Source organism: Podarcis muralis, chromosome 5 (genome assembly GCF_964188315.1).
Source record: "Podarcis muralis chromosome 5, rPodMur119.hap1.1, whole genome shotgun sequence".
NCBI classification, from domain to species: Eukaryota; Metazoa; Chordata; class Lepidosauria; order Squamata; family Lacertidae; genus Podarcis; species Podarcis muralis.
Window position 1 is genome coordinate 26,154,448 of NC_135659.1, and position 14,094 is coordinate 26,168,541.

A 14,094-nucleotide genomic window follows, 5' to 3' on the forward strand; every position below is an offset into this window, starting at 1 on the left:
CCTTTGCGCTCGCCCCTCCCTGGCTTTAAGACCGCGCCCGGGCCCTCTGCTGGCCAAGGTGGGCCACTGCCTTTCCCGCCGAGCTTTGTTTATTGCTGTGACCCGGCAACACGCGCTTATCAATGAGGCGCGCGGGGCGGGGGTGCCTTTATCTTCACGGCCACGCGGGAAACTTTAATTAGACATAAAGGGTTGGATCCGGACGTCAGCTGAACTTGGGTCCCCTTGAGTTCAGTGGGTCAAGTTAGTCGCGAAGAGAAAGGGAAGGAATCGAGATGTTGCTAGACCCACATTGAATGGTCCCGGAGACATCAAGTCGCATCTAGGCTAACGGTGCAATCCTAAGCCCCCATATCGTGTGTGTGTGTGTGTGTGTGTGTGTGTGTGTGTTGTTGTTGTTGTTGTTTATTGAATGTATAAACTGCCCTATATGCAGGGGTCTCAGGGCGGTTCACAGAATAAAATCAAGATATAAAACCACAAAATATATACTAAAAATAAAAACAACAACCCAATAGCCCCCGCAAAAAACCCACATTTTAAAAGGGCATAGGATGTAAACAGATCAACCAAAAAGGTAAAGGGTAAAGGGACCCCTGACCATTAGGTCCAGTCGTGACCGGTTCTGGGGTTGCGGCGCTCATCTTGCTTTATTGGCCGAGGGAGCCAGTGTACAGCTTCTGGGTCATGTGGCCAGCATGACTAAGCCGCTTCTGCCAAACCAGAGGAGCACACGGAAACGCCGTTTACCTTCCCTATTTATCTACTTGCACTTTGATGTGCTTTCGAACTGCTAGGTTGGCAGGAGCTGGGACTGAACAACGGGAGCTCACCCCGTTGCGGGGATTCAAACCGCCAACCTTCTGATCAGAAAGTCCTAGGCTCTGTGGTTTAACCCACAGTGCCACCCGCGTCCCAGATCAACCAAAGGCCTGGTTAAAAAGGAACATTTTTGCCTGGCGCCTAAAGGTGTATAATGAAGGTGCCAGGCGGACTTCCCTGGGGAGAGCATTCCACAGATGGGGAGCCACTGCAGAGAAGGCCCGTTCTCATGTTACCACTCTCCACACCTCTCGAGGAGGAGGCGGCACATGAAGAAAGGCCTCAGAAGATGATCTCAGGGTCCAGGTAGGTTCATATGGAAAGAGATGGTTCTTCAGGTGTCTCAGCATGGTTTCTCCCCATGCCAATCTCCACCAAAGAATGCTACCAGTTGGGGAGGGGGCTTCACCACGGTGAAGGAAGGTCCCAATGCCACAGCAGTTCCCCCTTTAGTGATAGCCAGTGGGGAGCCTCAAAGCAGAGGTTTTCAGTGTAGGGCACTTCCACTGCTATTCCCAATGAAGTTCACTGTTACCTTGTCCAAGTTATGAAAAATATAAATGGGGGGGGGGGGGACGTTTGTCTTGGACTTCTGTTGTACATGCTCCACTGATATGTGAATGGCAAATGGTTCCACAAAGACTTTTGTGGTTCGTGCAATTTGCTCCTACCCTTTTAATATGCTTGTTTCGTCCCACTGCTGTGAGGTTGGGAAATACAGTGGTGCCTCGCAAGACGAAATTAATTCGTTCCGCGAGTTTTGTCGTCTTGCGATTTTTTTCGTCTTGCGAAGCACGGTGTCGGAAAAGTTTTGGAAAAGCTTCAAAAATCACCAAAGTCTTCAAAAACCTCAGAAAAGGCTACCACACCGCGTGCTATGAGTTGCTCCTCGAAGTCAAGTCGCAACTGTATTAACGGTGTTAAGAAAAAGGAAACAAACTTGCAAGACATTTCCGTCTTGCGAAGCAAGCCCATAGGGAAAATCGTCTTGCGAAGCAGCTCAAAAAACAAAAAACCCTTTCGTCTTGCAAGTTTTCCGTCTTGAGAGGCATTCGTCTTGCGAGGTACCACTGTATTCCATTCCTTTTATCCTCTCTACCTAACCCTCAGACTTCCTTGCCTGACCCAATGTGAGGTAATATAGACTTCCATATGCCTAATTACTTCCAAGATCAGGATGTTTGTCTAAATCCTACTAGAATGGGCATGGGCGGTGGGCAAGGGGGGGGGGAATTGCTCCCCACCCCGGAACCATAGCCCCAGGATCACGGCTTTCATTTCTTTTGAAAAAGTAAGTTTTCAGCATCTGTAGAATTCAAGGTGAGGCACAATGCACAAGCACTACAAGTCTCATTTTTGTTTTGTTTTGTTTAAGAAGCTAGCCCCCTTTGCAGTGTTTCACTTTGCTCCCCACCCTCATCCACCCACCAAAAATCCCTGTGGACGCCCATGAATGCAGTACAAATAGCCCACAATTACACTCAGCTGTGCGTTTGGAAGCTCCTCTCAGTCCTTCTAAATGTGGGGTGAGATTTCTTTCTGCAGTTTAAAGGATGGGGCTTTGAAGGACACATGGATAACGTCACATGAACATGGAGTAAAAACCTAGCACTGGAAACGCAATGAGTGAATAGTAAAATAGGACTGCAAACATAGTCTCTGAGAACACATGCTCCGAGGTGAGCATTCTCAATTGTTCTCTGGTGTGGGAGATGTCCGTTCAGGAGGCGCAGAATCAGCTGCATGGTTATTTGCTCAGCTAGTTTGCTTCTCCCATGATAGCTCCCTGAAGAGGTTGAATACAAGCACGGATGGCCACCACAGCTCCTGTGAGCAACCCAGATGCCTTCCCAAAGAAGCCTTCGGTTGTGCATGCTTGCATGTGCTCATGGTTACAATGTGTGCACAGTTGTGGAGCATCACAGTTTGCAGATGTTTCCAATGGGCCCCCCCAAAGTAGGCAAGCCCTGGTCAGGAAGAGGTTTGCTCTTGCAAATTGGCCCTAACATTCAAGTACAGTGGTACTTCGGGTTAAGTACTTAATTTGTTCTGGAGGTCCATTCCTAACCTGAAACTGTTCTTAACCTGAGGTACCACTTTAGCTAATGGGGCCTCCCGCTGCTGCTGCGCCGCCGCACGATTTCTGTTCTCTCTCATCCTGAAGCAAAGTTCTTAACCCAAAGTACTATTTCTGGGTTAGTGGAGTCTGTAACCTGAAGCATCTGTAACCAGAAGCGTCTGTAACCCGAGGTATCACTGTAAATGTGTGTGTGTGTGTAGATGTATAGAGATGTATATAGATACATGTATATAAATGTATTTATTTAGTTATGAAAATATTTCTATATATGTTATGAGTGTAGGATTTGGGGGGGGGGAATCAACAGATTCTTTTCCCCCAACTATAAATGATAAGTTTTTTTTTTTTTATAAAAAAGAACTGTATATTGCACAACCTAAAGAAAATGTGATACATGAGTGAGTGAGATCCAGGATAGCATGAGCAGGCTTCCCCTTCCTCCTGCAACCCCCACAATCTGCTCCAGAGGGTTGAGAAACCTGCTAGATTGGCTTTTGGGGCCTGTGGGGGTGGGGTAAAGGTGTGTGGGGAAGAGAAACCAGAGGTTGTATTGCACAAGTGGAATTCCATTTCACAAGTGGGGAGACGTCACTGGATACTCCCCATAATTAGGAATCTCAAAAACAGACAACTTTTGACAAAGCGCTGCAATATACTTGGTGGTGGTAGTGTTGTTTTTAAATGAATAACAATAGAGCAACAACAGGGATTAGGGAAGAGTATAAGAATAGCCTGTCCAGTCCAGCATTCTGTTCCCATTGTGGGCACCACATGTCCATGCGACACCTGCAAGCAGAACATGAATGCATTGGCCCTCTCCGCAACCTGGACTCCATGGCAAGCGGTATTCAGATGCATGGTGCCTCCAGTGCGGAAGATCATAATCATCAAGGATAAACAACATTTATCTAATCCCCTTTTTAAAGCTATCCAAGTTGGCTTGTGGTTGCAAATTCCATAGTTGTGACTATGTGCTGTGTGAAGTCGTACTTCCGTTTGTCTGTTCTGCATCTTCCAGTGTTCAGCTTTGTTGGATGACCCCAGCTTCTTTTAGTATTTTGAGAAAGGGAGAAAAAGGCCTCCCTATTTACTTTATCCACAACATGCTTGGTTTCAGACACATCTATCATGTCCATCCCCCATTACTCACCTCCCCCCCCCCAAAAGCCAGAAAATGTTAGGTTCTTTCTTCATAGGGCAGTTGTTCCAGTCTCATGATCACTGTGGTTTCCTTATTCAGAACCTTTCCAGCTCTTCTATACCTTGTTTGAGATGTGGCAATTAGAACTGTACACAGTATTCAAGTGCGCTTGCACATGGTGAGATAACATTTCAGCTATTATGGTCACCTAGAGTTTTCATCTTATCAAAGCACCAACATGAACAAATGAAATAGTAATCAACTCGTGAAAGATTAAATATCCCTTAATACAGATGTAATGGAATTTATTCCTAACCTACCTGCATGCTTCTATAACCCAGAACTTTCCAAACTTTTAACGTTTGTGACCAACTTTTTAGACATGCATCATTTCGCGACACAGTAATTCAGTTTTACTAGCAAACCGGAGGTTAAACTAATCCTTTTCCAACCCTGGGCAGATCGCAGGGAGCATTCAGGTGACACACCTACACACTGCAGCCGACACACTAAACATGTCACAACACACGGTTTGGAAAGCTCTGCTATAGCCAATGGCCACAGTCCTACTCAAGGTTAGGTGCAGGGATACGTGCATTTACTTCAACTGGCTTAAATGCATCTACCGCTGTATTGACCTGTGGCCAGTATAACCTCAGCTAAACTCCACACAATATGATTTTGCTCTGCAGATAAGCATTAGCAACACTGCTGAAATAATTAACCTTTGTGCTAGCTATAGTATGGCTCCAAAGTAAAAATAGCCAATCAGATCTGCAGTTCAAACACATCATATTTTTAATCAGGCAAATCAGCATATTCTCCTGCAGTGCTGAAGGTGTAACTGGCTAATCTCACTTTTGAGTGATTTATTGCACTGAGATAGTGGCACAGGTGGATATGAGACCAAACCATATGCTAAGTGCATAGAACAAGCACTGCTTATATATCATCAGTGGACTGAAGCCACTGTGTTCTTTGATGGGATTTTACCAATAATAATATGGGCATATATTGAACCACCTGAGCTCTGACTGTTTGTGTCTCCTTGCCAGAACTGCTCAATTCCATTCCTTTGTGACCAGATTCTCCCCGCAGGAGAACTGGCTTTGTTGTCAAGCTGAAATGAACACGCTCCCTGACTGGACCACCCTGCCGAAGGTAGCCTGGGAGCATTTCCACTCTTCTCTTCGTCATTTGAATAACATTGCAGAATCATCACACAAACATAACCTCCCTATCGCTCATCTCCTTCCATCAATGAAGGAAGATAACAACAACATTGCGACCTTCTCTAGATAGAAAGCGACACAGTAAAAAGCTCCCCCTAATGCAGCGGGTGGTGCTGTGGGTTAAACCACAGAGTTTAGGACTTGCCGATCAGAAGGTCAGCGGTTCGAATCCCTGTGACGGGGTGAGCTCCCGTTGCTCAGTCCCTGCTCCTGCCAACCTAGCAGTTCAAACGCATGTCAAAGTGCAAGTAGATAAATAGGTACCGCTCTGGTGGGAAGGTAAATGGCATTTCCGTGCGCTGCTCTGGTTCGCTTAGTTATGCTGGCCACATGACCTGGAAGCTGTACGACGGTTTCCTCGGCCAATAAAGTGAGATGAGCGCCGCAACCCCAGAGTCGGTCACGACTGGACCGAATTTACCTTTAATGAAGACTGAGTCTGGTTCATGGTAACACATTGACACTCACCCCGCCCTCCTTGCCCCATCTTTATTTGGGTTTCCGTAATAGTTGCATTTGGTCTATTGGTAGTAGCAGTGGAGAGAGGGCCGTTGCCCTTGTGCCCCCTTTTGTAGGCTTCCCAGAGGCATCTAGTCAGCCAGTGTTAGGAACCATGATGTGGGAACCACCAAATGTGCCTTGGTGGGCCTGATCCACTAGGGCAGGGGAGCAGAAACATATGGTTTTCTTTTATGTGCTGAAATAGGCTTCCTCAACCTTGGCCCTCCAGATGTTTTTGGCCTACAACTCCCATGATCCCTAGATAGCAGGACCAGTGGTCAAGGATGATGGGAATTGTAGTCTCAAAACATCTGGCGGGCCGAGTTTGAGGAAGCCTGTGCTGGAAGCTGCCCAGAGTGGCTGGGAAAACCCAGCCAGATGGGCAGGGTATAAATGTTGTTGTTGTTATTATTATATTATTATTATTATTATTATTATACGTCTCTGAGCTGAAGCAGGGACATGGAAGAGCAGCAGGGAGGCGACTGCAAAACACCTTCGCTAGGAATGCATTTTTATATTTCAGAGAAATATACAGGATAGAGTATATCCAGTGATTTTTTTCTGGGGCTACGCAGGGGCACGCATACCCTTAAACATTCTTTGAATCTTTGTACTTTTGTCCAATTACTGTATTTATTTTTCCTGATTCGAACTATAAAATGGTGATTTTATTGAGTCAAAATGAGAGTACCCCTGAACATTTTTTTTAAAGGAAAAAAAGAGCACCGAGTATTATCGCTGTTAGGCAAGAGCAGAAGTTGTCCACTTCGGTCTCGAAGCTAAACGCTCTGCCTACGCCTTGTTTCCTAAAAACACATTCCCGATTTCCTTCCAACACTCTCTACCCGCGCTGGAGAGTTCGCTAAAAAAGACGCGGAGGAGGAGGGAGCCGTGGGTCTCTCTCTTAAAATAATCCCTCTTTGTTCACCCGCAGACAAGGCACTCTCGCGGCCCCGTGTCCTTCCGCACGCAGCTAGAAGCGGGCGGGTTGGTTGGTTGGCTTGCTGGCTGCCTCTTGCTCTCGCGCTCCCTCGCCCCGCCCCTCGCCGAAGGGGCAGCGGTGATTCGGCGCGAGGCCGGAGCCGGCGCGTGGGCGGGGCCGTTGTTGCCGTTGGAAAGCGGCTCCTTTTGTGTTTTCCCCCACAATGCACTAGCGCCTCCTCCTCCTCCTCCGCGGGAAAGCAAAATGGCGAAGGGCTGCGGTGGAGGCGAAGGGCTGCCTGTGAGGCTGCCTTGAGCTTCGTCCTCGTCCAGCCCACCCCCCCCGTCCCCGGTCCAACGGCCCTATAGAGCCCCCCAGCACCACCCCCGTGAGGCGGTTGGTTCGCGAGGAGCCCGGCCGGCGGGAGGCTTCTCTCGGGAGGAGCGCGTTGAGCTCACTTGATTTCCCTGTATGAAGCGGGTGGCCCCACCGGAGAGACCGAATGAGGTGGGTGAAGGGAGCGGGTAGGGTAGAGGGGGAGGGGGGGGTCCCGGGAAGGGGAAGGGAAGCCCCCCCCCCCTCGGCTGGCGCAGGGAGCGGGAGAAAGAGCTCGGCTCCGTCTCCCCTCCGCGCCCTCAGTTTCCTCCGCTGGCTGGATTTCCTTTCTCTGTTCTCCCCAAATCCGGTTTTGTTGGGTGGAGGGAACCGACATCACGAAGGCCTCTCTTTCTCTTCCACCCCCACCCTCCACTCCGACCTTATTTTGAATTGTGCTTTGTTAAAAGAAGGCGGGGAGGGGTGTGCTTATGCAATATAAAAGCTGCATTTGTGGGTTTGAAGGGGCTTCTGATTGTATTCCCCCTCCCCACCGCCCAACCTGGAGACCAAAACAAAGGCGAGGGCCTCCCGGGTGGGGGTGGGGAAGAGGGTGGCACTTTGCTAGCTCGTGGCGACCTCGACTCCCAGGGAACGGGGAAGTTTCCTGGCTTTGTTGAGCCGTACCTATGAACGAGCCGCGGCGTTGTTGTTGTTGTTTTGTTATGGTCGTCGCTCTTTGCCTGTATAGATGCGGTGTTTAGAAAATGAGGGGGTTCGGTAATTTTAGACTCTGGATTTGCAACCCCTCGCCCCAATAAAGGTGATATTGTATATTATTTCAAAGGGTGCTCGTTACTCTCCTCCTCTTCATCTCATGTTTTTGGTTTTAACACATTCCTGGTATGTTAGAGCAAAAGAAGTTTAGCAGCCCTGAGATAGATAAATGGCTTCACACACACACGCACACGCACACGGTGAGTCTTCTAAAAGAGGCCCCGTGGAACATGTGTACTCTGTATCCATGGGGCCTCTTTTAAAGGACTCAGTGTGTGTGTGTGTGCGCACGCACACACACACACACACATATACATATACATAATACACACATATACACACACATGCTTCTGATCATGCACAGAATTTCATGCCTTAAATAATTAACTGTGGCCATATAGGTTGATAGCTTTATAGGTTGGTAGAGCATGATACTTTTAATCTCAGGATCATAGGCTCGATCCTCATGATGGGCAAAAGATTCCTGCATTGCAGGTGGTAGGATAGTGGTCTTGGTTGATGTCCTTCCATTGCCACTTAACCACTATTGCAGTGAATTTTATGTTGTTATTTTTTTCTTTGATGTGGATAGCACAGATTACATTATTCTGGTTTCCAAATGTTTGTGTGCCCCTCATCTCAGTGTTTGGGTTGTTTGTTCCTTATGTGAAAAGCAGATTCAGTTCATGAATTAAATTGAGGGTGTCCTCTTTCCTTTGGGGAAAAATCAGTTTCACAAGCTTTTAACTCATTTCTGGGGTGCTAAATTCTCCACTATGACTGCCAGCCTCTCTTTAGAATTCCTGAACTCCAGGTGCTCTGTGGCAGTATGGTGGAATTGGAGCAGCAGTAGATAAGAAAACTATCTTTTGAGCAAGTCCAGATAAGTGGGGCATGGCAACCCTCCTGGTGAACAAAGGTAATAGTTGTACATATATCCCACCCTGTCTCTGAGGAGCTCAAGGCAGCATACATAGGTCTCTCCACACCCTTTTATCCTTGCAGTAATGGTGAAGATGGTTAGGCTGAGTACAGTGCGATCGCATCTTGCACAGTTGGTACGTTTTGGGGTTGGTGCGCATACACAAAAATATATATACTCGAACAACCCCCTTGGAACCGCTTCCATGCAAGCAATCTTACTTTCTGGAGCTGATGCACCACATGAGTCTTACTCCAACAAGCAAGGCAGAGAGCTTTTAAGTTTGTCAGTCTTGCTTACCAGACTCTGGGAGGCTCTCAGAAGATCTCGTGAGAGGCACCCATAGCCTGGTAAGCAAGACTAAGAGCTTAAAAACTTTCCACACTGGGAAAACCCTGTGCAAGAAGAGCTTTTAAGCTCTTCAGCTTCCATGCATTTAAATTGTGTGATTTTAGCCAGCTGGCCTTCAACTGCATAAAGCTGAAATTGCATGTGTTAAATGTAAGTTGCAGGTTACCTGTACAGGCAGTCATTGTGACAGCCCAATAATGAAGTCTCCACTAACACTATACAATGAAAAATGTCAGTTATTCTTTGGTGAAGAAAAAGAGAGAGTCAGTATTGTGAAAGAGCAATATATCTCAACCTTGGGGGCCCAGATGTTGGACAACAACTCCCATCATCCCTAGCTAGCAGGACCAGTGGTCAGGGATGTTGGGAGTTGTAGTCCCAACAACATCTGGGGACCTAAGGTTGAGAAAGGCTGATTAGAGGTTAAGAGTAGTAGGACTTTGGAGAGTTGGATTCAAGTGCTTCTTCAGCTGTGAAGATTACTGGGTTCCCATGGGCTAGCTCATGGGTCAGCAAGGTTTACCTTCCCTGGGCCAATTCACTCCAGCAGAGATCCCACCGTGGACTGGATTGTGCAGATGTGTGAGCGCGCATGCGATTTCCGGCACCGCAGAAGCGAGTCCCCGCACCGTGTTGCACTGGTTTAGCACAGCCTTGGGGGGGCTCGGTTCGAGGGCAGCTCGTGGGCCAGTTAAACAACTGCTTGTGGCTCATGGGCCTTAGGTTTCTTACCCCTGGGCTAGCTAGTCACTTAGTCTTCGCCTAATTTCCTCACAAGATGGTTGAGAAGAAGAGGAGGAGCTTGGATTTGATATCCTGCTTTCTCACTACCCTAAGGAGTCTCAAAGAGGCTAACAATCTACTTTCCCATCCTCCCCCACAACAAACACTCTGTGAGATGAGTGAAGCTGAGAGACTTCAGAGAAATGTGACTAGCCCAAGGTCACCCAGCAGCTGCATGTGGAGGAGCGGGGAATCGAACCAGCCATGTAGGGTGCCTTGAGCTTGCAAGAAATATAGTATATAATTAATTGATTAAAAAATATATTCCAGGTAGGTGTTATTTATCTACTGGAATATTTTGGTAATTAATCTAACGATTTAACAAGAGGTTGCGGGGACTGCAGTCTTACTGAGGGCACATTAGCATGGGACTGAGTATTGGGGAAGCATATTTTTTCTGATATATTAATTGGTATAGTCAAGATAAGTGCACCCCTGCATTGTCTACAACAAATGAAAGAATTTGTGGATTCAGTGATAGTAATAAAATCAACACATGGACGCTTGGTTGCTTGTGAAGCCCACAAACCAGGGGGAGCATAGCAGCCTCAGACTTCTGTGTAAAAAAGTAAGGTAGTCACTTCCTACAAAGTTCATTGCACAGCACACAGTTCCTTACCTGCTCTATTTAGCTGTTTATTCACACACTTATTATATCACTTTAACTACAGTAACCTCCAAGTAGTTTGCACCCACACTGTCCTTGTTGTCCACCGTAAGGGTTCTAGGTGGAGGTCTTCCTAGCTAGAATACACACAGTTGTTAGAACTAGAACTGCCTGGGACTGAACATGTTATATTATATGCAAAAACATGAAATGTACCGTATTTTTCGCTCTATAAGACGCACCAGACCGCAAGACGCATCTAGTTTTTGGAGGAGGAAAACAAGAAGAAAAAAATTCTGAATCTCAGAAGCCAGAACAGCAAGAGGGATCGCTGCGCAGTGAAAGCAGCAACCCCTCTTGCTGTTCTGGCTTCTGGGATAGCTGTGCAGCCTGCATTCGCTCCATAAGATGCACACACATTTCCCCTTACTTTTTGGGGGGGGAGTGAGTCTTATAGAGCAAAAAATACGGTAATGCAGGCAACCGCATTTTTGTGCACATTCAAAGAATGTGGGGAACTGGGTTCGCGTCTCCGCTCCTCCACATGCAGCTGCTGGGTGACCTTGGGCCAGTCACACTTCTCTGAAGTCTCTCAGCCCCACTCACCTCACAGAGTGTATGTTGTGGGGGAGGAAGGGAAAGGAGAATGTTAGCCGCTTTGAGACTCCTTCCGGTAGTGATAAAGCGGGATATCAAATCCAAACTCCTCCTCTTCTGCTAACAAGCACAATGACCTATGAATGCACCTCACTTTTCAGTCCAAACTTTGGAAAAGGAAAAAAGAAAAGGTATACTCTGTTATCTGTATGTTTTCTTTATTTTAACTTGAAGACTAGTGGGCAGGTTGTCCCAATCCTCAAAATCCCTTGTGCTTCTTACCAAAACAAGAGAGGGTCTCCAGCTCTTTTCTAAGCCTTACCTTCTCATTGAGGCATTGACTTCCTTCTGCAGAACAGAAGGATTGGGGATTACCATGTTCCATTCCTCATTACCTCACAGCTGCTTCCTGGCTGCTGTTCACATTCCCTGGAGCATGTGAAGTGGTCATTGGGGGCCAGTTAACATCTCATCTACCTTCAGTAGCCAGCGACCATTTGCATGGCAGACAAGTTGAGTCACTATCACTTCTATATCATACAGCATGTAGAGCGGCTTCATTGCTGGGTCCTCATTAAGCAGTTGAAATGGGACTCTGAGTTAGCCCTACTCTGGAAGCAGGGTTGCGGCATCCTGTAGGTCTACTTGGAGTCCAATAGAGTCAGTTGCAGCAAGCCCTTCTCAGAGCAGCAGCAACTCACAGAATTTTAACCTTTTCCTGCTTACCAACTTGCTCGAGCAGAAGAATACGTGCGGGAGCAAGCTCAACTTGCTTTGTGCAGTGGCGCTTCATCATCTTGTGTGCACGGTGTGAACATGTGTAAGTCTCAGTCTGCTGCATCTATGTGTCGTGTTTTCTGATAGTTGTGGTGTGCAGAAAGGGGAAGTACCACCTTCTGGATTACCAGCATCAGTTGGTGGCAGAGTAGGAGGAAATGGGGGCGGGGGGAAGACAGCTTCTATTGCCTTGATCTGCTCTAGACTTTGCCAGCTTTGTTTCTGCCCCCATTTTAGTCTTGTCCAGCTACCTCTGCAGTATTTTACCATTTCGCCTCAGTGTTGCACTATTTCTCTCATGTTTTGTTTGCATTGAGCTGAGAGCTAGATAGCAGTGCCACTGATCAGCTGTGAACATCTACTCCTTATGCAGTTCTTCCAAGTTACCAACCTCATCCTGGTGCACTTTTAGTTCCATGTACGTTTAGAAACCGTATGTATTTAGAAACCGATGTAACCAGCTTTGTGTTTTTGTTTGGAGAAAGTTGGGTATATATAAATTTTTTTGTAATTCAGCCAATTATTTGAGGTCTAGATAAATGCAGATATATATCAACTGTGGGAGCAGAAGCCCACTTCCCTATGTGGATTTCTCCTATAGTTTCTCCTTCCATCACTAAGAAAGTAATTGCGTATTAAAAGGAAAATATTCTCTCATGTCATCGATGGTATGACAGAAGATTACCTTTTTTACTACTGTTTTCATAAACATAACACTTGACGAACACAAAAACATTGTTATAATTTGCTTATTTTAGAAAATGATTATACAAGTATTAGTGATATATTGACTTTTCTTAATGATGACATTGCCTTTTTAAATTATTGGGGTATATTTGGGTATTGGCAACCAAATGCAAGTTTGTAGTATTAGCATAAATTTAGAATTGCAGTTTGAATATCCTAAATAGCCATGACCAGTGGATTGTCACTTAGTAAAAAAGTAAAATGGGCCTTCTTGGTGATAGCACCCACTCTCCAGAACGCTGTCTCCCAGGTAATTGGGATGAAAGCAGCAATGATCTCTAAAACATATTCAGCAAATCTTTAGTCAAAAGTAGAGCCATTAATTTCAGTGTTCGTTCTGAATAAAACAGCTGAATACCACCCTATATGTTTATCCAAGCTTTCCTGGACTCTGATTATTATTATTTTTTTAAGGGTTTTCTACACTGCTCAGTTTTATTTGTGATACATGGTTTGCTTTTTTATCTAGTTTTAAAGGAATTTTTAAATTGAATTTTGTATTTTTATGTGGACCGCTTAAAATATTTTTCCTACATCAAGTGGTCTAAGCATTGTTTCCAATGTTAGTCATGATATAGACCTATTTCAGTGTGTCTGGTCAGAGTTTCACTAATGTTGGGTATCACCAAGTTCATTGATCAGCATATTTTTGTTCTAAATGTTGAAATTATAAGTGTTGAGTAGACTATCATAACCCAGATCTAATAGTTCTGGTCCAGTTTTGTCTTTCAATTGTACAGTGGTGCCCCGCAAGACGAATGCCTCGCAAGACGGAAAACCCGCTAGACGAAAGGGTTTTCCGTTTCTGAGCTGCTTCGCAAGACGATTTTCCCTATGGGCTTGCTTCGCAAGACGAAAACGTCTTGCTAGTCTTGTGATTTTTTTTCCGCTCCCCCCCTTTTTTCAAAGCCGCTAAGCCGCTAATCCTTTAATAGCCGCTAAACCGCTAATAGCGCTAATCCGCTTAGCCGCTAATAGGGTTGCTTCGCAAGACAAAAAAACCGCTAGACAAAGAGAATCGCGGAACGGATTATTTTCGTCTTGCGAGGCACCACTGTATATTGAGCATTTAATCTCAATATTTTGTAAATTACTATTTAAGAACCTCTGAAAATCAATTGGGGAATAAATAGGTGTTGTTGTAGGGATGCATATTACACCTGAAACAAGAATCCTTTATTGAACTTTATTACAGTAACTGTAACCAACCAAAACAGAAGTAAATTGCCTTCTGCTTTATCAGTCTACTGCTACTGTTACAACAGATTCTTGTTTGTGCTTTGGAGTAAGTCTCATTGGGATCAGTGGGATTCCAAATCAGTGTTTCTGGGAAATGGGTTATCTGTAAGACTGCAAACATAAGCTTATTTACTGTGGAGCAAGCTCCATTGAACACTGTGGGACTTTGTACAGTCATACCTCAGGATAAATATGCTTCAGGATAAGTATTTTTGGGTTTCGCTCCGCGGCGACCCGGAAGTAACAGAGTGTGTTACTTCCAGGTTTGGCTACATGCA

General features: G+C 45.9%; 1 protein-coding gene across 2 annotated transcripts in view; it reads left to right on the forward strand.

Moving 5' to 3' along the window:
* The first annotated feature begins 6,931 nt into the window (after positions 1-6,931).
* MTF2 (metal response element binding transcription factor 2) overlaps positions 6,932-14,094 on the forward strand; it is a 29,063-nt gene continuing 21,900 nt past the window's right edge. The window contains exon 1 of one of the 2 annotated variants that reach the window (XM_028732692.2): positions 6,932-7,208. In XM_028732692.2, the coding sequence (XP_028588525.2) occupies positions 7,204-7,208 (5 nt within the window). In that variant the 5' untranslated portion in view covers positions 6,932-7,203. The remainder of the gene's footprint in view (positions 7,209-14,094) is intronic. The other variant, XM_028732690.2, reaches the window with a different exon arrangement.